The sequence below is a fragment of the Synchiropus splendidus genome, chromosome 8 (genome assembly GCF_027744825.2).
Source record: "Synchiropus splendidus isolate RoL2022-P1 chromosome 8, RoL_Sspl_1.0, whole genome shotgun sequence".
In the NCBI taxonomy this organism is placed as follows: domain Eukaryota; kingdom Metazoa; phylum Chordata; class Actinopteri; order Syngnathiformes; family Callionymidae; genus Synchiropus; species Synchiropus splendidus.
Window position 1 is genome coordinate 17,738,756 of NC_071341.1, and position 26,383 is coordinate 17,765,138.

Sequence of the window (26,383 nt, forward strand, 5' to 3'; positions counted from 1 at the left end):
GTTGAAAATAAAGATATTTTGAATGTGTAGACCTGTGCTGTTTTTTTTTTTTTTTTCAGACCTACACATGTTAAGTCATGACATTAACAATGGCATAACTTAAATATCTATGGTTGTATACTACCTGTAAAACTACCTGCCAGCTTTACTTCTTATTTTTCTTCACCTGTGGGAGAAGAACCGCCGTTGTATTCCAAAACATACGCAACCAGCACCTCTATTCAGTGATGTTTGGACTTTCGAAAGTGAAAGCTATTATTTCCTCTTTTTGAATTAAACTTTCAGTACTTCTCCAACCTATGTCTTATTTTTTCTATTGAAGGCCGAAGTTTCGAATCATAACAAATTGAAAGCTGGTCTTTGATAGTTTTGTACTTATTTCCTGCTCCACTACGACTATGTAGAATAGTGGCTCGACTTTGAGACTTGGTGAAAAACCAAAAAAAAAAAAAATCAACACAGATAACCACAAGGAGGCGATCATGTCACGTCATCGACACTTCATCACAAAGCGGATATGAAATTATGCAAACACCACATTAATGTCAACTGAAGCATCGTAAACAATTAACCAAAATAAGATACTTATTTTACAAATGTACTAATCTTAAATCACTTCAAGCGTTCATCCTGGTATGACATTAATACATGCAAGTGCCTTTCCCCTCAGAAATCAACATTTATGGGTTAAAAAAGACCTTAAACACGTGTTAAAAATAGCCCACAAAGTCATAAAGTGAATGCCACCAACGAGTCCACAGTAAAATACAAGCCCTGGCAACTTCATCACGATCATTCTGTGTTTATCCTTCTTTTGTATACAACATCCACCGCAGACCGACACAGGTCTTGTGACTATCGTGGTCCATGAATAAACGGAGATGAAGCACAGACTTTCTGTGTTTACACAATGTGCATACACTTGCAGTATTTTTCTTAGTATTTGCAGCATTGTTATCTGTAATAAATAAAGAAGTTGCAGGTGAATTAATACTATTTATTTTACATCGGTTGTTGCAATGATTTAATGGTCAAAAATACCCTGAATATACATAAATGTGCACGTGGTCATATACTGTTTACTTTGATGGACTCACGCACGAGGAGCATCTCAGAAATGTGAACGTGTAACCAAGCCTGAAAAAAGCACAGCGCGACATTGCACAACGGCACATAACGTCACATCATAGCACATAAATAAACCTGATGAGAAACACAGTCACACACAAAAAAACAGCAGAAGAAGCATTAGCCCACAGCAGCATCTGCAGCAACAGAGGCTGACAACTCAGCAAGTGGAAAATTCTAGGTAGTTCAGACGACAAACACGCATGCGATCGACAAGTTACGACTCCAGTTGCTGGTTTGACCACAGGACACTGCACACAATCTGTTCCATTCTTTCAGCACCCATAGGATAAAGATGTAGGAAAAGAATTCTTGGAGTTCTCCCACCACTTGGGATGCTCTTGGATTATGGGAGGAAACTAGAGTGCCCAGAACAGTTGCACCTTATTTATTGAAGAGCATTTGGTTCCCCAAGATGTGGCTTCACTGTCACCAATTGTGCAACTGAAATTCCAATGTGGTGACGTTTGCAGATTTTGGATGAAGCCTGGCAAGCGTGGACGTGGCATGTCTTCGCGGGTCTGACTAGTGGGATCATCTTTGACAGTGAACGAGCCCGGAATGGAGATCAACCGTCCCGTGCTAGTGAACTGTGCAAAGGAGGAGGTGGTTCAAGCGCAGCTCTCGTGGACACCGTTCAATAGCAGGCTTGGTTTGGACCTTTCAAGCCGAGATTTTTCAATCCTGGTTTGTTCATGCATTCAATACAAGACCACATGACAGTATTTAGAGACAACACTGCTGATGAGTAGTGACAGGTAGATGAGGTTTCGTGACACAGTACTGAAGGCTTGATGAGACTTCATGAAACAGTGTCCTGATGTTCAGAAGCCACCAGATGGCACTGTCTTCTGTATAATGTTGGACTTGAACAACAAATTTCTAAACCAAGACAGTGCCATCTAGAGGCCTCTGACAATTAGGACACTGTTTCATCAACCCTGCGATACTGTTTAATGAGACCTCATCTGCCAGTACTGTACTGTACTGCCACAGTACTGAAGACACAACAAGCAACAGAGGTAGTGAGCCAGTGAGCAGTGAGTGTGAGGATCCAACGCTTCGTGAGTCAGATCGCTTCTGCAATAATCCCAAAATCTTGAAACAGTACATCTGTACATCTTCACCACATCTCTTCACTTGCATGCAGCCATGTGTTTCGAGCGATAAGACAACAACGTTAAATAAAACTCTTGGTCCATGGAGTTCCTCAGTGCAAGAAACAGTAATTCTATCACTGTCTTCATCAAGGAGAGTAAGTCACTGGTCTCTTCTGGGTTGCGGTATTTCTCAACCAAAAATCCAAAGCGCCAGACGCCAGTCTAGGATGGCGTTGTGTCGCAGGGGTGGCGTGGAATATGGTTATCCATGGGTAAAGAAAGAGCGCAGTGAGTGGCGCTCTTCACCGCTCTTTTGCTGATGCGACAGCTGAGGATGGAGCAGAGGTGGCGAAACACAGACTTGCGGAAGATGATGAAGACCCAGGGATCCATGATGGGGTTGAAGGCGTAGAAGCGGAAGGCCACCAGGTTGGTGCGATCTCCGCAGAACGGGTGAATGGCGCTCATGAAGCCTGCAATCTGAGCGGGAGAAGCTGGAGTTAGAAAACTGCAGAAGGTGTGGATCATCAGGCAGAAGGTAGCCAACAACCTGGCCAGTGCTCAACGGAGCTTGGAGCTTAGCTGTGGACACTCGGCTATGTTGGGAAGCTCTTTACAAAAAAAAAAAAAAAAATGTAGCAAATGTATCTGTTTAAAAAGGATGGATACACATACATACATACACACAAATGAGGAGAAAAGGGGAAAAACATGGCTAAACAGAACCAATAACATGTTTGTGATAAACTCGGTCACTTTGTCTTTGATTGTGTTAAAGCTTTAAAAGACACTTTTTTTGCTTTTCTGGTCATAAACGACCAGTGTTGTTACTGGGTTACTTAGTTACAGTTACTAGTTCCCTCATTCAAAAGTCAATTTGTCACTTCAAGTTACTCATTACTTTCAAAGTAACTAGTTACTAGCAAAAGTAGCGTTTTTGCAGTGGCAAGGGAACGAATGACAAAATTAAAACTTTTGATGGGCGGATTTATTGTAACCATTTAGGTTAGAAACGATACTTTTAGCAGTGCAAAAAAAATCAACTCTTTTACAGAACACCTAGTCGTAGCAGGAACAAACAGTAGTGCAAAACCGATGCTGATGATCATCTCAACAGCAACACAACTGGACCAACTGGAAACTGCAGTGACAACTCCACAGCTGTGATAGGTCACCGGAGTCAAGCCCGCAATTGCACAGTACTTGTGCAATGCGAGTATCACGGTGATGCCAAAGTGAAGTCGATTTGAAAGTAAAAGGCACGGAAATATATCTTATAACTCATTGGTCCCGTGGAAGAAATCCAAAGTTTGAAGTCAATCTCGTGTCATTTCAAAATAAAGGCATTTTGAAAATGATGCATATTGAATGTGGATGTGTATAAATTTATATTGATATTGTGAAAAATCCCTTAGGTTGACCACTATGCCACTGGTCTAGATTTGAACTGGAGCATCTCTAGAAGTCACCCAGGAAGTTTGAACTCACTGTCATGTGTCTTTTCCCATGAGCTTGGTCGACGCGTGCACTTTCTGAAGATGTTTCGCCAGGTTGGAATTGCTCGTTTTGGATGTGTTTTCGAGCCTCCACATAGCTTGCACACTGCTACAATGTTTCTCTGGTCTTAAAAAAAATAAAATAAAAAAAGAGAAAATATCCACAATGGGGATCCCACACCTGGACCGTAACCGACTGCAGCCATTATTTTTTTTCACAAGCGCAGTGCTGCGTCACGTGACTCGTGTGGGCTTCACGTCCAGCTTTTAATGCGTATTATGGACACGGCTTTTTAAACTTTTTATAGAGTTGTGATTGTTAAGTAACAAGTAACGGGCGTGTTAAAAACACAGTCTCGAACAACGCATTGGTAATTTGCGTGTTATAGCACTTACAAAAGATAACGCAGTTACGACAACACTAGAAATGACGGATAAAATGATGAATCAGTAGAGTTGGGCGAGTTATCCAGCTCCTCTGTTACGACTCCATTCCTCGACCACCAGAGGTCGCTGTGTGCTGAATCCAACTGCTCATGAAGAAGACAGCTGTCAGAGAGCCTGCTACTGAAATTGAGTAGATTCATTATATGAATCTTGTTTTTGCTGACAATTGTCATTTTGAAAACAATTTTGAGGAAAAGAGAATAATGAGAAGAACGATATGATCATTTTTTCCTGCCATATCGCACTCATCCGGTCCTGACATGTTCACCATAACCACCAACAGAATAGCACCTCGCAGCCATATCAACCACGTCCCGCTTCGGACACGTCTTGTCAGAGAAAGGGAAGAAAATCCAGCCACCCACTGCGGGAAAAACCTGACACAGACCAACATCCCACGAAGTAGGGCATCGGCACAAGATAAATGCCCCCTGAGACATCAAGACTGACATTTCAAGAGTGAGGAAGTGTGAAAATATTGAGTCATCCTAACAGAACTGCGACCCACTCATGTGAGGAACAAAACCATTTCACCATTGCTTGAATTCTCTCATCATGGGCTAAACCACAAGCGAGCCGGCACCTGAGTGACACAGAAGTGCATGCGAAAGTGTCGTTTTAAACCGAAGTCAGGCGTGAGGTTTCCTGAAAACGTCCTACATTGGTTATGGTTCGGTCGACAACAGCGCTGGAGGAAGTTCCCGGAGAGAAGGGCCCCATTTGCTTTTTCACATGTCGAGAAAAAGGCTGGTGGTGAGAAAAACAAAGCAACATCAACAGTGCAGTAGAGACACTGACCATGTCTCAAACACAGCAGCTATAAACTGAGGGATTTCAAACAAACATGCATCTTCATCCCCGCCACACATTGCCACCCTCCACTCTTGAGCCGAGGCCCGGTTACCACCCTGCCTCTTATGGTCCTGACAGCAGCCGGAGCACTCGCAGGGAGGCGCACACAAATCACCGGCCGTCTGAAGTGATGAGGCGTCTGCTTTTCTTAAACAGCAGCGGATTCATGTGCGGGTTGCACGCCCCTAACTGGCGTCTAAACTAAGGGCCAGGCTATGAGAAGGCACTCTAGACTGAGGAAGGACGGCGACCTCATTGACCCCGTATGGCCCCAGCTCCTCACACTCGCGCTCCCTTCCTATACGCCCGCGCGACGGGACACATTAGATGCTATTTTAAGCCGGCTAGCTTTCAGGAACTCAAGCCATCGAGGTCCTATTATTGTCCATATTGGGTCCTGGAGGACTCTTCATGACTTCCTGATAGTGTTTCACCACCGACTCATTAGACGCGGATGTGAGGAGTCGGAGGCGCTTTCAGAGAGAGATAGAGGCTCAGATGCTGAGCAGGACTTCTATGGAATGTCCTTTTCAGAAATGTGTCTTTTTCCGTTCAGAATTATCAAAGCAGTTCGGAGGAGAGATTACAGCCTCGGCTGGGAGGCTGACGTCTGCAATACGTCAGACGACAGGCCTATAGACTAAGGATAAGAGGTGGCCTTTTCAGTTTTGAAAACATGAATATCAAGCCTCCCGTAAGAGACAACGAAACTAGTCTACAACACATTTTTTTGGACCGTAATTGTCATGAAATTTCATGTAAACAAAGGCTGAATATGAAGCTTAAAAGCATTTTACAAATAGATAGTAACTCTGGAGCAAGGTGTGTGTTTTAATTTATGATCTGACATCAATGAATATGAGCAAAACCCTTACCATAATAGTGGTTGCACCCAAAAATATATATTTTATCAAAGAAAAAAATAAATAAATATAAAGTAAATGTTAATATAAATAAATATCATCCTTGAATTCAGTCATTCATTTTGTCATTCATCAAGTTTATTGTTTAATTTTCTTCAGAAAATGAAAGTCAAAGCAAAAATAGACAGAGGAAAAGCTCAAGTTGTGAAACAGAATGGCGTGCAGACGGTCAGGTATTAACAGCAGGAATGTTTAACAATCCCATCAGACACTTCATGCCCAGTTTTTGTCCTGCGTCTCTTCTCTTTTTCCTAACTGATCAGCAATAGGAACGCTGCTTCAGACTCCATTTTGAATTTGCTCTAATCCCTCGCTGGAAAGCAAAACGCAGTCTCATCTGAAAATACACCAAAGACGTGGATCCCCTGGTGACTCCTCCTCAGGCCTTTTTGACCTTTTTGACTTCCTGAAAGTGCTGGGGGAGGTTCAGCCTGAGTCACATGGTCGCCTGCTCTGCGCACTGATGGAAAGTCTCGGCCGTGTGAGATACGAGAGGAAGTAGACGTGAAACGAAAAACGGAAAGTGGAGTGCTGACACCACACATATAATCTGTTTAGTTTTTTTCATCTGGGCCGTATCATTACATGCAACATGAGCGTCTTCAGGCGCGTCTTCAGACAGTTGCCGACGCTCACTGAGAATCCATTAGTGAGGAATCTCCTTAAGAGGCTGAAGGAGCCATTAATCCTCTCGAGAGCCATTTCCAAAGTGAGAGAGCAAGGAAAGTGGAATTCAAATGAAGGTGAAAACATTTGCTTGTGTTTAAGTTTGCCTCACAAACATGAGATGTGCAGTTAGAAAAGGGCTGACACGACAATCTAGAAGTCAATTAATCGTACCATCGTTAAAAATGAACTTGCCCGCTTTGGTGTTCTCCATTAACAGCTATGTGTATTCAAGTTTTTATATCACCTTATTTAAACTAAAGCTATTTTAATGTCTTGAAAATATTTGGATAAGAATTTCAATGTTATAACAATTTTCAAGTCCATTCAGAGTAGTGGAAACCCTGGAACATTGTGTAGTGAAAAACCTCAAACCACCAAGACCATAGCAAACAGAAGCTTTTGTTTGCTTTTGTTCAGGGATTCCTCCATGTTTGTTGTTGTTGTTCTCATCCTAGCTGCCACGTGTCTTGTGCATCAGTGTGATCAGTGGACCAGGAACTCCTGCACTTACAAAGGTTCCCTGTTGTCTGGAGAGCAAACTGTTAATTTATTTTTTATTTTTTTGTAATATATTGGATGTACTTCCATTATTTTTAGACATTTTGGTCACAAAATAATGTTGACAATAATTTTGTTTATCAGCAATAATTTGTGGGACAATTTGTCAACCAGCATCAAAACTAGCGGAATGCACTCAGCTAAAAAGCTGGAGAAAAGACGCAGCCAGGTTTTTATTTAATTTCGTGACATTAATAGCAAGGGAAAATGAATATTCTATATTTCCAAGCTATGGCTGCCCATGTTTTTGGACTGTGGGATTTTGTACAGACCATTTACTTCATACAAATAAAAAAAAGTTGAGACAGCAATAAAAAAAGTGACACACGTAAATAAATTCATAATTCTTCATAAGGGATGTATTAATAGAAAGTATGGGAGGTCTGGCTAAGATCTCTGAAAGGCCTGCGAGTACATCTCTCTGACAGGAAAATTTATTCATAGACTGTCTCTCTGTCGTCCAAAAAACATGTTATAAACATTATATTTTCACATTCTAATCTCACTAAAGCGGGTAACATGATAAGCATGAGTGGACTCAAGCCACTGACATTTGGAGTGAACTGCTTCACAGCAGTGTGGAGATGGTTGAAATTGTTTCACATGATGATCACGTTTGGTGTCGCTGGTTAACCTCACAGCTTCTTTCTGTTCTTTTCGGAGCACAAACACACGCACACGTGATGCAGCTGAAGACGGAGACCACCTTCCTCTTTTTGAACAACACGCAGAATATCAGAAGCGTAAATAGACATAGTGAATGTAGAGTGTCTGCTGCAGGTGGCTGTTCCTCTATGTGTGTGGCCGCTGCATGTGGGAGGGGTTGCCGAGTGAGTGAGGTCTCTCCAGAAGGGAAGAGGTGCCCGGTGCGTGTCCAGCTCTGAATGTGCTCTTCTGTGCAGTTTGGCTGTGACAAAGTCATAAACCAAGTCACGCTCTGTCCCAGACTCGCCTCATCCCTGTCCCAGCTCCAGCCCACAACAGGACATCAAACCCTGGAGTGGAGCCTCAGAGGTGTGGAGAGCGAGCACCTCCCCTGTGACACTCTACCACGGTCCAGTGCGGAGACAGGAAAGGTTTTACACCTCAACATGAAGAAAAAACAGTCAGTAAATGAAGCTAACGGGACACGTCTGCATACAGAGGCTGCGTTATACACAATAACAAAGTGCGTCGTGGGTCAGCTGATCGGTCCGCGCGCGTTATGTTTTTTCCGACTCTGATTTGTTCGAAGTCCGGGACGTTTGAAAACTGAGGTACCACTGTATATAACATAGCATGCTGGACGAGCATTTGTTGCATTTTCAAAATGGCCTTTTTGGCTAATAACGTGCGGTGCATTATGGGACTTCTAATGTGGTTGGTGTGAGTGCTTCTTACCGGCCTTGAGTTGATATATAAGCACTTGAGCCCAGAATGAAGCCAGTTATTTCAGATTGTTTGTTTTGATTCTCTGTTGTACTTAACAACCCCAATACATGCCAATGTATCCTTTTATTTTTAAGACAACATTCTCTATTTGACAAATTTTGTAAAAGCTCCGATCCACGCCATGTTTCTGGAAGACTGAGATCATATTTGTGACAGCGTCATACAGCACAATAAGAGCGCCGCGCTTGTGCTCAGCTCAGTGGAAAAAAACTTCCCAACATGCGACATGACTCACGCTCAATCATTCTCCTTGGCGCAGATGCAAAATCATTCCAGACCTCCGTCGGTCTGGAACTTGGATTTTAGATGACTGGATCTGTTACTCAAAGACTGCTGACTCAGTCTCTCTCAGCACGAGCCCCTGGTTGGTTGATAACTTATCACCTGGTGTGTGTAGCACAGACTGGGAATTGTTGTACTTGCATTGATGTTCCTGTTAAAAAACAACACCTATTCTATAGATAATGTGGGAAGCTCAACTTGTACTTGCATGTGGCATGTCTGTGGTTCACCACTGACTCAACACAAGATTTTTTTTTTACTCCTTGACGCACAAACCTACATCTACTTTCCCATCTGTCTGAATCAAATTTTGGAATTTTCCAGATCAGTAGACCTTTATAGTCTCTGCTTATATGAGGCAACCTGTGAAATGGTGGACAGTACCATCATGCTTTTTTGTACCTACTATTGTCTGAACCCAGAACGCGGCTAATACATGGGTTTTTACAGGCTAAAAAGTGTCGTGCTTCCCAAATATTGAGCCTCGTCACATAAAACCGATGACATCACAGGCGTTTATTTACCTTCAAGTGCTCAAAATGCGCTGTTTTAGCCAGTGTTTCCGTAGCTCCGCCCACAGAGCTGGTCTCCTGGAGGACTGGAGCCGAGAAGCAGCAACTGAGACCAGCTGTGGTGTCGGACCTTCGGACACGCGGGTGAAAACAGCGCTTTTTTTCAGCGCAATAGAAGATGCGAGGAGTTCATGATTCAAGTTCAGAACATTGCCCAGCTTGTTTCGTGAGTCAGTCTCCATGCTGGAGCTCATTTTCCAAACTAGTTTAGAAGTGATCCTCATGCATTTTAAGCACCACTGACCTTTCTACGGCACAGACAGCACCACTCCCACGTTGCTTATAGACCGCTGTGGCCTACGTATGAACAATATCTACTTTCCTTCTTCAATTTAGTGGGTGCGGCTCTATAGTCCGGCATTTATGGAAATCATACTGACAAACTTCAGATGTGATTTGGTGTTCAGTGTGCTTTGAATTAGTTTGGAATTTCAATATGAGCCAAATAGTGAAAGCTCTTGGGAGAAACGACTTGCAAGGCGAGGTTTGGCCTGCAGGCCTGTGATCTCACAGTAGACTAACAATCTGTCGTGAGCTCACCACGATGTGGAGACAGCTGCTTTCAAACTGCCCACAGCTTCATCTGGTATTGGTACTGACTACTGTGGTACTGACTACTGTGAGCAGTAGAATCCATCATTTGATCGCGTCAAGAAAAATCACCGGGCAGCTCTGCTCCAAAACTAAAACGTGTCGACAGGTTTTTGACTTCACCATGGGTGAAACACAGGCGTCTGTTTGCCAGTTTATTTTGATCTTCCTTTTCTAACACGCATGTTACATAAGCACTTTTCAGCAGGTCTTTCTCATGAGTGTCAACGCTGTTGCGGGCGAGGTGCGGGTGGTGGTTGTGTGGAAATGAAGAAGAAGCTTGATGCAAAATGGAGATGTGGCCAATATATCACTTTATAGAAGACAGTTATCTGAATAAAGAACCAACTATATGCACTACATGCATGTACAGACAGAATTTCCCTCTGGATTATTAAAGTTTTTCTGAATCTGATAAATATAAAGTGTCTTTATCATTCAACAAATCGATTACAAAACAAATAAAAACATGAATAACCAACAAGGATTGATTTATTTGATTCTAAATTAATGTTCCGGCTTGCAAAACGAAGTTTTGTGAATCCTTGTGTAACCTTTCTTTATCACTGCAGAGGTGAGGTGAGTGATAAATTCAATAAACTGTCAAGAAACTCATGTGACAATCGACAGACAGCGAAGTGAAATTACACCACAAACTTCCTCAAGACTGCGGCGGCACAGATGAACTCGTGAGAACGTGGACGCCTCAGCTTTGATCTGCAGGATGAGTTCATCTTTATTAATCTGTCATTGGAGATGTGGAGCAAACAGAAGACTGACTTTGAGGTTGAATGAAAGCATCTTGCTCACTATCGATCTGGTAATGGACGGAGTAGACTGACCACCAGCTGAGGTATAAAGCCCAGCACACCATGAAGCCTCCGCCTCACGTCTGTGGAGGCACATGTAGCTAAGAACAGTCAGCTCCATGTCTGACATTAAACCATAGTTGGCAGACGGAACTAGGTGCACGGACAGGCTGGTAACATTTAGAAAGTTGGAGTTTCCTGAGTGAACTTTTGCTACTAAAACACCCATTTTTTTCATGTCATTCAATTCAGTTTTTAACATTTGATTTTAAAATGAATGTGAAACATCTATAATGGAAACAACAGTTACTTTTGACATTCAACAACAAACAAAGTTTTAACATTTTAAAATTCAGGTAACAATAGATAACAACAATATGAACTATCTACACTCAACAAATGCAGAAAAACAAAACTACATACTTAAGCCGACAGATAAAAATAATGTGAATATAACTAGGGCGCAGCTCCAGTTTATGTAGCACCTCCAATGGTCCTGCGCTTTAGAATCAGAATCAGAATCAAATTTTTTGCCATGGTCAGTGGGGAGCCCACTGACTAGGAAAGTGCCTTGGAATAAAGTGCAACAAAAAAACAAATAAAATAAAATAAATAGAATAACATTACAACAAGGCTGTTCATGAATTTAACAGCCTGAGGGCCGAGGGAAAGAAGCTGTTCCTGTGACGGGGAGGTTCTGGTCTGGATGGACCGTAGCCTCCTGCCAGAGGGAACAAACAGTCTATGTCCAGGGTGAGAAGGGTCGGCTCTGATCCGACCTGCACGTCTCTGGGTCCTAGAGGCATACAGGTCATGAAGAGGTGGCAGGCTGCAACCGATCACCTTCTCAGCAGAACGTACTTTAGTGACTTCTGAAGCGGCTCTGTCTTGCTGTCAGGGCCCTTACACCCAGCCCCTCCTTTTGGAACGCCATACAGGAAGGAAAATATTTATTGCACTGACGCTCCAAAGCCTTAACATGCACTTCAACGTCTAGGTTGGACGCAAAAATCCACTAGCAAATTGTTGCTATTTAGACGCCCAGGGATTGAGCAGGGTTTTTGGCAACGATGGGGACACACCGCCATCGCTTAAGTGAGAGCCGCCACGCCTTCAGAAAAATGATCTTTTTTTTTAAATCTGGTATTGAAACTAAGATAAACAGCTATCACATCATGGAGCTGGACATGACAGTTTTCAGCGTGTTTTTCATCGGAAAATCCCGGTAGAAAGTTGCGCATTCCAGCCGGACATATGATGAGATGGACCGCGTGAGAAGGGCTGCAGATTGGAGACAGATTTTACTTCTCACCAACTCAGTCAATGACAGAATAGTCCCAGCTACACTGTTTCTTGAGACTACAGTTTAGATTAGATGTCCTGTCTTAGACAATGACAACAAAGACACGCTAGACAACATACATCAAAGGCTTTCACAAAGAATCAGCTTACATAAAAACACAAAGATACATAAAAAGCTAAACAGTGAAGTCACAAGCTATGAAGCAACACAAGACTATGCTTCTAGACTGGTCATTTTTTTTGGTATGGGCGGGGACTCCACCGCAGTTTCAAAAATCCTGCCGGAAACCCAGAAGTGCAAGGAGGTATTGACCCAACCATCCATTCCTGCGACACAAAGGAATGGATGGTTGGGTCAATACCAACCATCCATTCCCCCCCCCGACTGTTCTGAGTGGCAGGGCATCATTGAAGGCGGCAGCAGACACGAAAGAATCACAGAGACTCATTCTGTCATGTTTTCAACGACAAACTATCACCATGAAATAATGATTGAAAACATGTGCAGCGGTTTGGTGAGATCAAAGGGCAAATCTCGGAGGACGCTCGGCGACACGTCTTCACTGGAGACACGAGAAAATGACTCAAGAACATTGGTGAAGATGAAACTGGCTTGATTTTAAGTGGCCCCTCCACAGCACCACAGATCATCACCACATACTGCTTCACTTGTCTGTCGTCATGGAGAAGCACTTTGATTTTATAGCGTTCATCTTTTGACTGTCTTCACACGACAGTCCCACAGTGGTTCTGGGGAAAAAAATAACAACCACTTAGTTTACAAAGAGCTCCCTGCCTGTGGCCAGAGGACCCCACAAGATCTCATCGTCTCTATCAGCTTTGGGTTTATTTAGGTCTTTCTTTAGGACTTTCTTGTCAAAATAGGAAAAAGTTCCTTTCGTGCGCTGAACTGAGAACACTGAATCCCTTGGGAGAGGCACTTCTTTTCGCAGCCTAGTAACAGCACTTATTGACAATACCAGCACAAAATGAATCTCAGCTGTTAATTGACTGTTCTGGAAAGTAAAACTTCGCCTTTAGTGGGCTTTTTAAGGGCCACTCAGGGGATTCCCACACATAAATAAGCGTTCATATAATGCTCCTCAGATGTTCAACAGAAGCCTTTCATCTTTCAAAACGTTGGTATCTTAGGTTGGAGCTAGCAGCAGTCATCCAGTCAACAGTTGATCAAAAAGACTTCAACCCCAAAAGTGGAAAATACAATTCCAGACATTTTTAGAGGGGGGTCTCTTGTGGCCTCCATAACTCAACAGGGAAATACACATCAAACACGATGTCAGACAAAACAAAAAAACACATCCAAGTCAGTATTTTGGAAAATAAGTCCATCCCATAGAACCAACAAAATAAGTTTTATTTTTAACTGAAGGGCTTGAAAAAAATATTCCTATAATATTCAATATAACATTTTGCACTTTGTTTTAAAGTGTTTTAAAAATAATGTTAAAAAAATAAATAAATAATGGCGTAAATAAAGGCTTTTTACTTTAAATGCACAAAGCTAAGCTCCAGTCAGCCGCCCTCATGTGACCACATTTGAGCACCTCGATAGGAGGACTAGCGCTGTGTGCTGCATTGTGTTAGCTGGCACGCTTGTAACAGGAGAAAGCGGGAGGCTGTGTGTATTTTTATCACCAGGAATCAAATGGTAAAATATTCTTTTGAAAGGTTTCTGCTCTGAACGACAGGTCGAGCAACTCAACACCGAGGCGTGGCGCTCTTTTCACTCGATCCCGGGAACAGGAAGTCGAGCTGATGAAAAGATAAACTGTGGACACACGCAAGCCGAAAAGAAAGGACGAACCCTGTGTCAACATCGTATATTACAGGTCAACACAACGCAGGCATTTGAGGCTTTTATCGGACTGATGTGATTATTGGAGCAAGACATTATTTACCACAGCTTCTCATGTGAAATGGAACACCTCCGTACATTAGGTCCATTAGTAAAGTCTTTTTTTTCCAGTAATTGTTCAAAATAATCAATATAAAATAAGGTTTTTTTTTTACTGAGCGTCACATTCATGTCACTGTGACTGATGTGGGTGCCATTTGTTTTTCTCATTACAGATATTTTCACTTCTCCATTATTGTGACAAAAATAATTCATATTATATGTAATATTATTCATTTGATGATAGTTTTTGTAATGCTACAACATATTTTAATATTTTCCTGTTTTTATGTAAATGACTATTGATGTTAAAGTTGAAATGGTGTTTCCTGTTTTGACCTAAATCATGCTAAATATTTTCTATTTTTATCAGTATATTTGATAAAATAAATCTTATTTTTAAAATTGGGTTTAGACATTTTAAGTGTCTTTTTTTTATCAAATTCTTAGTAGTGCATGTCACGTCTCTGAAATATGAAAAAATAATGTGGCATCTCCGAATTGATTCCAGGGAATGCTCATATTATTGTTATTATTTTTCATCGATCATCCACATTCTAAATCAAATAAGAAACTATTGCCGTGTTGGCAATAAAAACTGAGAGTCTGGTGATCGATCGGAAGGACAGATTTACCTCTGGTGAGCTCCCCAAATCACCTCCCGAAGCCGTCGGCAGACAGAAGGTCAATACCGCTCCCCAAGATCAATAAGGCTTTATTATCCCTCAATGTTATAACAGCTGGATGCCAATAACATGAATGGAAGATGGATTTGTTTGGGGGACGTGGGCTCACCACATAGGCTCAGTAGTGTTCCACTGCCTGAGTGAATGGAGAAGTAGATGGATGAGATTAAACAATAAATCACAAGCTGTAAATACAGCAAAGGTATGAATGATCCATCGCGCAGGGAAGCGGTTCAACCCAACAGATGAGCTTGTGTAACTAGACGCCTATAAACCTTCATGTTGTGTCCGGTCAGATATGAACACAGAGCAGTCGCTGGACAGCCATGTTGCCAACACGCACGTTCACCACCTGCTTTTCTTCTCAGTAGTGACCTCTTCTGGTCAGGTTTTTGGGGGAACGAACCACCCAGTTAAGACATCCAACCTTCCATCCATCCATCCATCCATCCGTCCATCCATCCATCCATCCATCCATCCGTCCGTCCGTCTACCGAGTTCATCTTGCTATCTACTGCGCTCGCATTGTTGTTTTCACAATTTGGGATTAGTGTGATCTCTGTTTACACATGACAAACCAAACTATCATCCGCAGAAAACTAGGCTCCTCTGACTTCTCTCAGTAATTTCAAATCTTTAAATACAAAATATATTGTCTTAATTTGATCCCTCCATATTTCATATGTCCATTTTCCTCTGCCAGGACAGGGTCTGATCACATGATCTGGGGGTGCTCCCAGGTGTCTGCCCTGTGTCCAACTGATGCCAGGCTACTGTCATAACGCATCACTGTCACTGGGAAGTCGGTGGGAACAGGACTGAGATGCATTTTTTCACGTATTTTAAGTCAAGAAATATAAAATAATATTACAAAATAGTTCCCTATTTAATTCACTTGTTCTTCCACCAAGCTAAACTGATGCAAGAGGTGACACAGTCGACATATATACTTTAATCACATGGCTCCGTTACCATTTAATGCCCAACACTAATATGTTTTTCTTCCTTCCGGCGTTAAAAATCCAGCTGCACCTGCTCGCCCCGTGTTGCTCTCCAGCCCGAGGCGGTAATGATATCACATCACACAATATTGAAGTGGGTCGATATCAATCTAATGCATGAACGTGTTTGTTTTCCAGCTAAGCAGGATGAAATGCGACAGCCCCGCTGACTAAAGTGAGCGAAATGAGCCGGCGGCGTCTGTTTATGTCGCAGCGTGAGCTGATGTTAAATATCTCCGAGCGATTTCCAGGTTACTCCTGTCTTCGCACTTCCCGACTGCACTGTTCTCAGACAAAGTCATCCCAATGTTCTTGTATGCCCTTGTAGAGGAACAAGAATAAACTGGGGGGAATCATTGCTGTCTCATTGTACCTTCCTTCTGGAGCCATTTACCTTGGGAGAGTCTGTGCTGTACAGTATGTAGCCGACGTGCTTCCTCACATGATCATGTCTGGACCAGATAAAGGTCTCAACATATATAGAACAGGTCTGCACAGAGACGTTTAAGAAGGCTTTCACACTACAGACCCTGTCTCGAGTCAAAGTCTGTTTGACTCACACATCCAAGATCTGAACACAAGCGAAACACACTTTTCCCCGAACCAGAATTGGGGTTGTGAACCTTAGCAACTCGACTTAATATACGGGAGATTGACAGGCAGAAACTGGGTGGCGCATTGGCTTTTGGGAAAAAAACAACTGAACAAACAACACTTCTGCGCAGAGGTTTTTGGCCGCATCATCTGCGACCACTGACCAGAGCGGGCACTGAAAAAATGGGCCACAGCTCCAAAGATAGGGGCGTGATGCGGCACAGCAGGGGGGCGAATTGAGCCTGGGTCACAGGGCTGAATCCCATAGAGTAAGGCTGTGTCCCATTTCTCACCCTAACACTGGGTTTAGCGTGTTCATGTATAAGTGAATGATGATCCCTTCAAACCGAGGGAGCTGACTTGAAACCAAGTGGGAATATGAAGCGTGGATAGATTTCCAAGATACCAAAGTACTTTATTTAAAAACAATGTCGGAGAGGACAGCAGTGACATTTTAGTAACCAGGACTACTCGTCTGTTTGTTGACTTTCTCTGGTATCACACGTTAGCGACCCAATTGTTCTACACTGTCCGACAACATGAACAATACAACATGTATGTACAATACTATGTTTTTATTTCTTCTAAACAAACAGCAGTGGGCTAGCATCCAGGCTAATGTTAGCATCATCATACCTCTAACAGATCCATCAACGCAACATAGTGGCGAAGCCGGCTTCGGCACCGACCATTTCTTCTTCGTTGGTTCACCAAACCAAGTGAGATGATCAGTGCCGATGTAAGAGGTGGCAAAAACATTGGAGCTGTCATTTTCCAAAACGTCTGCAACACTGGATATGCAGGAAACAAAACACAGCACGGCAGCCAGTGACACGTCGTCTTTACGCCTGACGTCATGCCGTGTTGTCCCAATTCTTATGGACGTCACTCACTTCACTTGGTCGTCGGAGGGCGCTTCATAGCGGAGGGCACTCAGAACCAAGCGCTAGTGTGAAGTGCCAGTGTTAGGGGGAGAAATGGGACACAGCCTGAAAGCCCCCTGACTTCATGTTGCAACATGGCTCCCCCCCCCATGAGCCACCTCCTACACGCAACACCACCAGTACTTCCCCATCAAAGGCCCCTCCTACCAATACTTCACCCCTCATTCCAGGGGCTTCTGACTGAAGGATTTCTGTGGTACACTCTGAAAAAGTGCAGTAGATATGGCAGAAACTTTGCATACTCAGCAAGATTCAGGAACAGCTACACCACCCTAAAAAGCCAACCCCATGATGGACTACCCTCCTAACAGGAAGGTGCAGGCAACAACACTGTACACGCACAAGAACATCACACCACAATTCTCTCTCAGACGTTACATAATCTAACATAGTTCAATATCCAAACATGAAATCCCACAAGCCCCAGCACGTTCTTCACTACTGTGCTAAAGACAGTGATGTTTGATAAGGAATTCTGGACTTGAACGCACCACTAACAGAGTGACACACATCATCTCATGTGTGTTAAGCAGCAACACAGAACCGCAGCTCCGCTGCAGCAGACAGAGAAAGCCCCGCCGGAAGTCGAATAAAAAACACCGCCAGCAGTTTTGTCGCAACTAGCTTTAATGGCAGCATGAGAAGATCAAAACCTACTAGAGGTTAGTGCAAAAATCATCGACAAAATATTGTCGGTGTCTGTAAACAGAAGTGCTACTGTAGCAGCAGGAGGATCAGTGAAGTCCCTCAATGAAAGTTGGAAAGGCCCCATCAAGGAATTAACAGAGTCGGATGAGTGGTCGTGCATTATTGACCCGGGTATTGATCTGCAAGATCACAGCACGCGCAGTTGTTCCCATGGGGGATCCGGAGACTAGAGTTGTCCTAAACAGGCTGTAAATGTTTGTAGCTGTCAGACCAGGAGAACGTGCTGACGCAAGACGGGACCAGAAGAAACAGTTATTGAGCGTGATTTACTTCCAAAGTACTTCATTGTTGAGGTACTAGCATGCTCAGGCTTTCAACTAGGATTTTGAAAAAGGGCGTCCAAAGCCCTGCCCCTGACAGGCAATGGCAACGAATGACTTAACAACTTGCTTTGTCGTAAACATGTAATTGTACAAGAAATGACTTAATAAACAACAAGCTGAGTCAAATATGAAACATTAACTGAGATGAACTCAGTCGCTGTTGCCACTATAACACTTTCAGATGCAGTGTCTGGGAAGCTGCTATTTCGCTATCACATATTTTTATCATGACTCTTTCCCTTACGTCAAGCTAAAGGTCTAGCGTTCTGATCATCTTCTTTTATATATTTATTAGGGCTGGGTATCGATTCTAATTTCAAGAATCGATTCGATTCCGATTCTCATGACTTAGAATCGATTATCACGATTCAATTCGATTCGATCCGATCCGATCTCGATTCAGGTTAGTATTTAAACCATTTTCTGAGCTGTTGCCTTAATCACATGACAAGTTAACGTATTAATACTAGTATCATATTGACATTCAACAGGAAATTAATGAAGGATTCATTAAATGATAATAAAGATCCAGACACAGAGCGCCAGATGTGACTGCTCATGGGACTGGTGCATTATTAGAAATAGAACATTAAACATTCACCCAAAAGATGATGCTGTTTAATACTAATGCATTTTTATGTTATTATCAAAATGAAAAAAAGATATTCTCATCCACTGAAAATGTAAACAGAGTGCTGTTGACTGACTTCACAGCAACCTGACGGTCATTGGTCAGTATGTGAACAGTTCTGTGGTCTGTAGTACGTACGACAAGAGGTCCCACTCCTCATCAATATAGTGAGTTGTCAGACTCGCGTAAGATTGCGAAGATGTCCACGAATCACTTGTAATGCCCCCCTGACTGCTGACTGAAGCTTACTTTTCACCTTTTCTTTTACTGACTGGTGCATGTTTGGGATAACAGACGTTTGCGAGAAACCGTAACGTAGTGTGGCTCTGTTACTTTCATTAGCCGCCTGAAGCCCTCGTTCTCAACGACGGAAGACTGGCGCATATCTTTGCAAATGAAGCCCGCAATCGTGGAGAATGTGTGTTAAAACGTAAATTAATTAATCCGATCTTTGGACCTACGAATCGATTTTATGGAATTGATGTACGAATCGATTCAGAATCGGAAAATCGATTTTTTGAATACAGCACTAATATTTATGCAACATAAGCATACAGTTGTACCTGTTTTCTCAGCACAGCTCGCTGCACGGCACTGGGGAGCGGGAGGAGCAGGGGGATCGAGCTTCGTGCCAAAAAAATGCCAAAGCACTCCTCCGATTAAAAAGCTAGAGTTAGTTTAGTAAACCTTTGACTCTCCAGATGTGGATAACCGCTAGATTGCGCCGGTAAACAAACATGTCGGCCAAGCTGCGGCTGCAAAAGTGTTGAGAATATCGTTAATATTCCGCAAAATCACCGGGCGAAAACACCCTTGTCATGGAAACCAGAGTGATGACACTAAGAGTAGCCTCCAGCTGAGGAAAACTGGGCATCAATTTTTCATATTTTGCAGTTCAGACGCCCTCCTAGCTAAAAGCCTGAGCCACATGCTTCCTCTGACAGAGGCTCGTCCATCCGTCCATTTTCTTCAGGTCATTGAAGCAGTAGCCCGTTTCAAGGGGAGCAGACAACCCGACTACACTCCTACATCTCTTCAAGACAAACCCTTTACCTACTGTATTTTTAACATAAGTAATGTATTACTGCCGAGCCTGTGATGGATTTGCGCCGCTATACTCTGTTATTGACTTATACGCTCCATCAAAGCAATAATTTGCACGGCTGCAGCGATAAGGCTCCACTTCGACTGCACACGGTGTAAATCACCACCAGCAGGAAGTGATGGAGCACATCTGCTGGGAAAACAAAGCAGGATCGCCGGCGACAATGACGTGCTTTTCTTTTGCTCCTAACAACAAACCCCTCGATCTGCACAACAACACAAACAAAAGTGCGTTTCACAGACTGGAGAGTTTACAGCACCCAGTAAACTTGAAGGTCAACGACCTTGTCAGATGAGCTCAGACAGAGGATGATCAACAGTCTGGAATGTGGATTCAATATTCCTGGGACACATGGCAATCGGCTGTGTCCACAGAGTGATTATTAAGTCATGCGTTTCCGCAGACACAAGTCAATATGCAATCAGCTTGAACACGTCATCATCATCATCGGCAAACAGTCTCTGAAGACCTCTCCGTCACCCTTCAGCTGTTGGGTGCCGGCACCGCTTCGCCACCCACTGCACCTTGACTAAGAAGTTTGAGGTTTTCGCTTCATCTCCTAGTTCGACATTTTACTTCTATCTGGAACCACATGCTCAAACTGTGCTTTTGTGGAAAAGGAAAAGATACAAATCACATTCAAATCTGGCAACTTTAACTGTTGTAAGAGCTTCAACTGTTGCAGGGTGTCGTGTGACTCATGTGAGAGTTTATCTGTTACTAATGCAGTTAAAGGCCTATTTATGCTCAACCTTACGTATGGATCCAGATACGGACGGATCCTTCTGTCCGTGCTCTCACTTGATGTCATACATATTTCTGTGCGAAGCTTGTGGATACAGAACAAACGGAGCAGTACCACTGGAAAGCATGGGGGGCAGTGTTGCTGTGCCTACCTGATACGTAGCTCCAACTACAAACGAAGAAGACATAACAACAGCGGAAATGCTCCGTCCTCCAGGCAGCCTCAACACCACCTCCGGTTCACCTTTATGTGCAACACATACATGATACATGACACATGAGGAATCCTTCTTCCACTGTCGCCATGTTGGTTTTAGAGTCAGTTGTTGCCATAATCTTTTGACTCTGAGCTGCTCCCCCTGGTGGATATATTGGAGAACAGCAACGCCAACACATAGAACGCACAGAAGTACAGTATGTGATCAGTGGCTGTAACTTCCTTTGAAACAAACAGGTACAATTCATACGTAAATGGGCCTTAAGTGGCTACAAATGGCACTTGTTGGTGTGTGTTTTAAGCCTCTTGAAGACATTTCCTTCTGATAGTTGAGAGCAGGACCAAAAGTACAAAAAAAACACAAAAAAAACTTTTCACACTATTCATCATCTCCTGACTGATCTGGACCCAGAACTCCTGTCAGGCTAAATTGCTCTGGTGTTGTTACTTCCAAACACAACAGTCTGTTGGGTGGGTTACTTCCCACCACCTCAACTCCTCACACAGCAGAATCTAATCTGAGACATCACTCATGCCTTTGAGGCCGGAATCAAGTGAAAATAAATGCCGTAGTTTCATTGCACAATCCAGCGGCCCCTCATTCTGCACAAAAAGGAAGCGATTTCGACACATCTGTTTTTAATTTTTCTCTGTTTTTCAATTCATTCACACACACAAGCATTTCCAGAAAAGTGGGACTAATCTCTGTTTGTCCACTATAAAACACAGACAGCACCCTGTCAAACACGCTGACCTCGGAGGCAGATGCTAGGGCTGCCTCTCTTCAAAAGCTCCAGGTCAGCACATTCAGATGGTGCAACAGGTGACAAAATCCCTCAGATATTTTTCAGTTGCCTCACTGGAGGAACCAACATCCCAGAAATCGAATACATCAAGCTTCCAGACAATGCGTCCTCTGTGGTCTATGACTCGCCGGTTCTGATCTGTGCTGACTGCATTCAAGGCAATAGTTTAGACTGGGGAGACGCAGGTTGTTTCTTTTGTTTGAATAACAGCAGCATAAGGTGAAATACGTAAATCAAGGCGCATCCAATGCCTTTCAACAGGTGTACAATGCAATTACACCTATGAACATGTGCATCAAGAAACTCTCAAATACCACAAAAAAAACGCTTCTGTGAATCGTGTGAAACTGTCGCTGAAGCTCAACTTATTTATCTAGCAGCACATCGGCACCGGCTCCTGAGGCTGCAGCAGAGTGGAACGGTGGAACTGGGAATTCTTTATGTAACCTTCAAGTAACCTTCCGCCCCAGCTGAACTCGCCCATGCAAAGCCTCTCGAGAATAAAACAGACAAATCTGTTGCTATTGAAACACATTCTAAGCACAACTATTCTTTTAAATCTTAGAAATGCAGCACTGACTCTGCAAAAACAGTAATGGAAAACAAGTGTCAACCACTTTGATGAAAACTGTTGCAATACATTATGGGTCTAGGATTTTTCTTTTTTTTTACCAGAGGTCCACACATTAAAAAGCACCGTCCTCCCACATAACCCAGCTTGACAGCATTTGAAGAATTGCTGCGCAGGCTTGAAAAACAAAGACACATGAATGTACTTCCTCATCCAGCATTTCCCTTCAGGTGTTGCCACAGCTCGGACTGACCGATAAAGCTTCCTTTTTTCACTCACGCGGACGCTCCTCCGTCACAGATCCCTGCTGTCAGTCATCTCCACCTGTTCCACCCTGCCTGCACTCCCTTCTTCACCCACTGTGGACTCAGTTTGTCACCCAGGACTGCAACCGTCGATGTGTATTTATAGGAATTAAACACACTTTAAAAGTAACCGGGGGTGAACAAATATTAAAATAGCACAGAGAGGCACATCATGACTTTACTAGAAACTACTATAACATCTGATGTGAACAGGTTTTACAGGGAAGACTTATCAATTTATGGCACAAGTAACTGACTTCATCATCCCTAACATCTGCTTATCGATGTGTCACGTCTGCGGGTCACACTGCAACACCACGTCTCTCGCCTGTACCTGCTGATACCTGCTCATATTTATCATGTTTGTGTCTGACAATAATGAGGTCAGGCAAAAACACTCGCATACTGTGACCTATATTCACATACATATATGACGCAAAACTTCCTGGCGGAGCTCTCGCAACTCTTTCCGTCTATCACTGACAAAGACAAACCACATGTTTGCCAGTGGTGTGGCGGCCGACCAGCCACAGATGGCAACAGCACGGCAGGGGAATCCACCCTCTGGTGAAGGCGTTTACACGCCACCCGCCTCAGGCGCGGCCATTATTTATCACCAGACAAAAAGATAAATGGGTGACGACTGGGTGCAGATGGCACACCAACAACACTCATGTAGCCGTCAGGTTTATTACACTTACTGTTTTAGCCTCTGGCGTTTTCTCAGTGTGAGCGCATGAAAGCAGGTTAGCAGTCAGATGGTTTGATCAACCAACCAAAGAAAAACAACCTGAAAGAAGCTATTACAAGGAACTGGTTGACGGCTGATGGACCTGATGTACAAAGTTGGACTGAAGTTATTGAAGAAATAGGGCAGATGGAGCATTTCACCTCTCTATTAAGACTGAAAACTGTTTTGTACACACAAATATGAACAAAATGGAATATTTTTCAGCGAAGAAATCCAACCTTATACCAATTATAAGTCACTGTAATAGCCCCATGTTTGTATTTTATTTGTATTTTTTATTTATTTTATGGTATTGCAATCCATGTATTTTTCTGCAAGTGTTATAAACCATTGTATAGCATATTCAAAATGTAATACCTGTACTTTGCAAATATTTGCTTACTTACTTATAAAATCATAAATAAACAGTAAAAAAAAAAAAAAAAAAGAAAACCGTCCTGAGATAAAATAACTATGAATATGTAAATCATAAATGCATCTCGAATTTACTAATCCGACTTCCCTCATGTTCTTGACCAATGAAAATATGGAATGTTTGTTGTGTGACATGAAGAAGACTGGGAGGTCAAAAGATTCCAGTGTTCTTGGTCCTTACAAAACTTGAAGTGAACCTGCTGTCTGTGAACATTATGTTTGTTCTCCTGCTTCTTGTGCTTGCAGGCCCTCCGATTTCCTCCCACCACCGAAAAACACTCAATGGTGCCAACGAGTGGCGAGACGAAGACCAATGGGGTGACCGACAGGTCGGAGGCTAAGAGCCACGTTGCTTTACTGTGTTGCTGCAAAGAGCCACATCTGACAAATATGTAGGCGTGGCCAAGGCTGTGAGGCTCACCTGAACAGCTGGTCACGTGACTTTGCAGCAGTATAGCTGTCAAAGCACACCCCTGCGTGTCACGAGGTTCACGTCCTGCGTATGTCTAAAATAAATGCATTTTACCGTAATAGCTAGCGGTGCAGACAGGAACTAAAGAAATGTGAAATCGTGTTGGATTGTAAAACATGATTCAAAGTCTTCCAACAATATCTAGAAATTTCACCGGAATAGCTCTTACTGGAACAGCAAACCGGGCAAAGAGCCACGTGTGGCCCATGAGCCATGGGTTGGCCAGGCCTGCGATGACGCGTCTTGATTTATTACTTGAGTATTTTGTAGTATGAATTTTCAGGCTTTTAGCGAGGAGGGCGTCTGATTCTCGACTGCAGCTTGGCCACTAGATTACGCCGATTCCGGCTGGCGAGAATCGGGGGTCCATTTTTTCACGTTTTGCAGATGCCCAGACGCCCTCCTAACTAAAATCCTGAAATGAATGTAAGCCTCTATATGACTAATACTTCTGTATTCAGTTTGGTCTCGGTCTCGACCCCCTCATTGGTCTCCTCAAACACTTGGTCTCAATGTTCTAATCTCTGTGTCGACTCACTGTTGGGGCAGGTGGTCTCGACTACAACACTGGGGTGCGCCCAAACTTTTGCTTTTCTACATGCCCCCCCGCAGAATAAGCACAAGAAAATGGAAGGAAAAAGCAGAACTAGTTTGACTTAAACCATTGTTACTGTCCTGAGAGCTTTAACTCAGCCGGTGCATTACGGGACTTTCTAGTTACGTTAACATGTTCAAGTTTGACTTGCCTGTGTACAGACTGAGCTGAGCTCGAGTGAGATCATGTCAGACCCAGAAAAAGCCCTGGTCCAAATAAACAGACCCCAAAACAGACTCACCGTGAGCGGCAGGGAGCAGACCACGAAGATAAGAGTGATGAGCGCCAGCAGAACCAGGTGGTCCATCTCCTCCTCTCCGTGACCGAACCAGGCCAGGCTCATCTTCCTTCTCCGTCCTGCGGGCCCCATGGAGCCACGTCGAATCAGCTGGCTGCGGTGCATTTGGCAGAGGCTGATGATGACGGAGCCGTTGCACACAAACACGGCAAATATCAGCAGCGCCATCAGAGTGGAGTAAGACAGCGAGAAAGCCAGCACCAGGCCGGGGTCGGCCTCCTGGTCGGCGTCCATGTCGATGAAGCACCAGGTGCCAGGACAGTACTGCCTGAACTTGCCAAAGCCGCTGTACGGCAGCAGGCAGAATCCCAGGGAAAACAGGTAGATGAAGAAGAGCGCCAGCTTGGCGAAGCTGGGCCGGATGTGCTGGGAGTAGAAGTACGGGTGGCTGATGGCCAGGCAGCGCTCCACAGCCATGGCACACAGGATGAGAGTCGGGGCCAGGCCGAAGAAGCTCATGGCGAAGCCAAACAGGTTGCAGAGGCTGACGTCGCCCAGCCCGATGAGGGAGATGTTCCGGGCGTAGCAGATGAAGACGGGAGGGCTGAGCAGACAGGTGCCCAGCAGGTCCGTCAGAGCCAGACCAGTCACCAGGATGCAGAAGACGGAGGAGCGGGAGCGGTGCTCCTTCTGGTGAACGCCCAGGATGAAGAGGGCCAGAAGGTTCCCCACCACGCCGGCCAGGAACATGATGATGCTGACCGAGGGCTTCCCATCATCCTTCACCGTCATGTTGTTGGTGCAGGTGACGTTGTGGCACAGGTCGTCGGACGTCATGCTTGCGCCAGTCCAGATCAACGGGGCAACAATGTGGAATCACTGTGTGTCAGCAGGCGTCATTTGAGGGCACAGTTCATGATTCATTCAAAGCGCGCGCCTGCAGCTCCGACACTAGGCAGAGAGAGAGAGAACCGCGTCAAGTATGAACCCTCGATCTCCAACACTTGTTAGATGTTGATCACGCGCTTCTGACTTACCTCCCTGAATCCTCTCACGCCAGGACGCGCAACTCGCGCTTTCCCTTACGAGGCGACGGGGAATATCTGGAGATTTACGCGCCGGAGTTCAGGTGTTTATCCAGAGTTGTGGACAGAAGCGCGTCTCCGCTCCTCCGGAGTGAGAGTGCAGCTGAGACTGAGCCGC

General features: G+C 43.9%; 1 protein-coding gene across 2 annotated transcripts; it reads right to left on the minus strand.

The window, feature by feature from the left end:
• Nucleotides 1-181: 181 nt before the first annotated feature.
• ptgir (prostaglandin I2 receptor) lies at nucleotides 182-26,383 on the minus strand. Of its 2 annotated transcripts, none has more exons than XM_053873849.1 (3): nucleotides 26,218-26,383; nucleotides 25,184-26,131; nucleotides 182-2,708 (listed from the first exon to the last, which is right to left on the minus strand). In XM_053873849.1, exons 2-3 carry the CDS (start codon nucleotides 26,015-26,017, stop codon nucleotides 2,451-2,453), a joined length of 1,092 nt encoding a protein of 363 aa, XP_053729824.1. In that variant the 5' UTR covers nucleotides 26,018-26,131; nucleotides 26,218-26,383; the 3' UTR covers nucleotides 182-2,450. The 2 variants fall into 2 exon arrangements, with proteins under 2 accessions (XP_053729824.1, XP_053729825.1); XM_053873850.1 differs by lacking the exon at nucleotides 182-2,708 and adding an exon at nucleotides 12,397-12,910.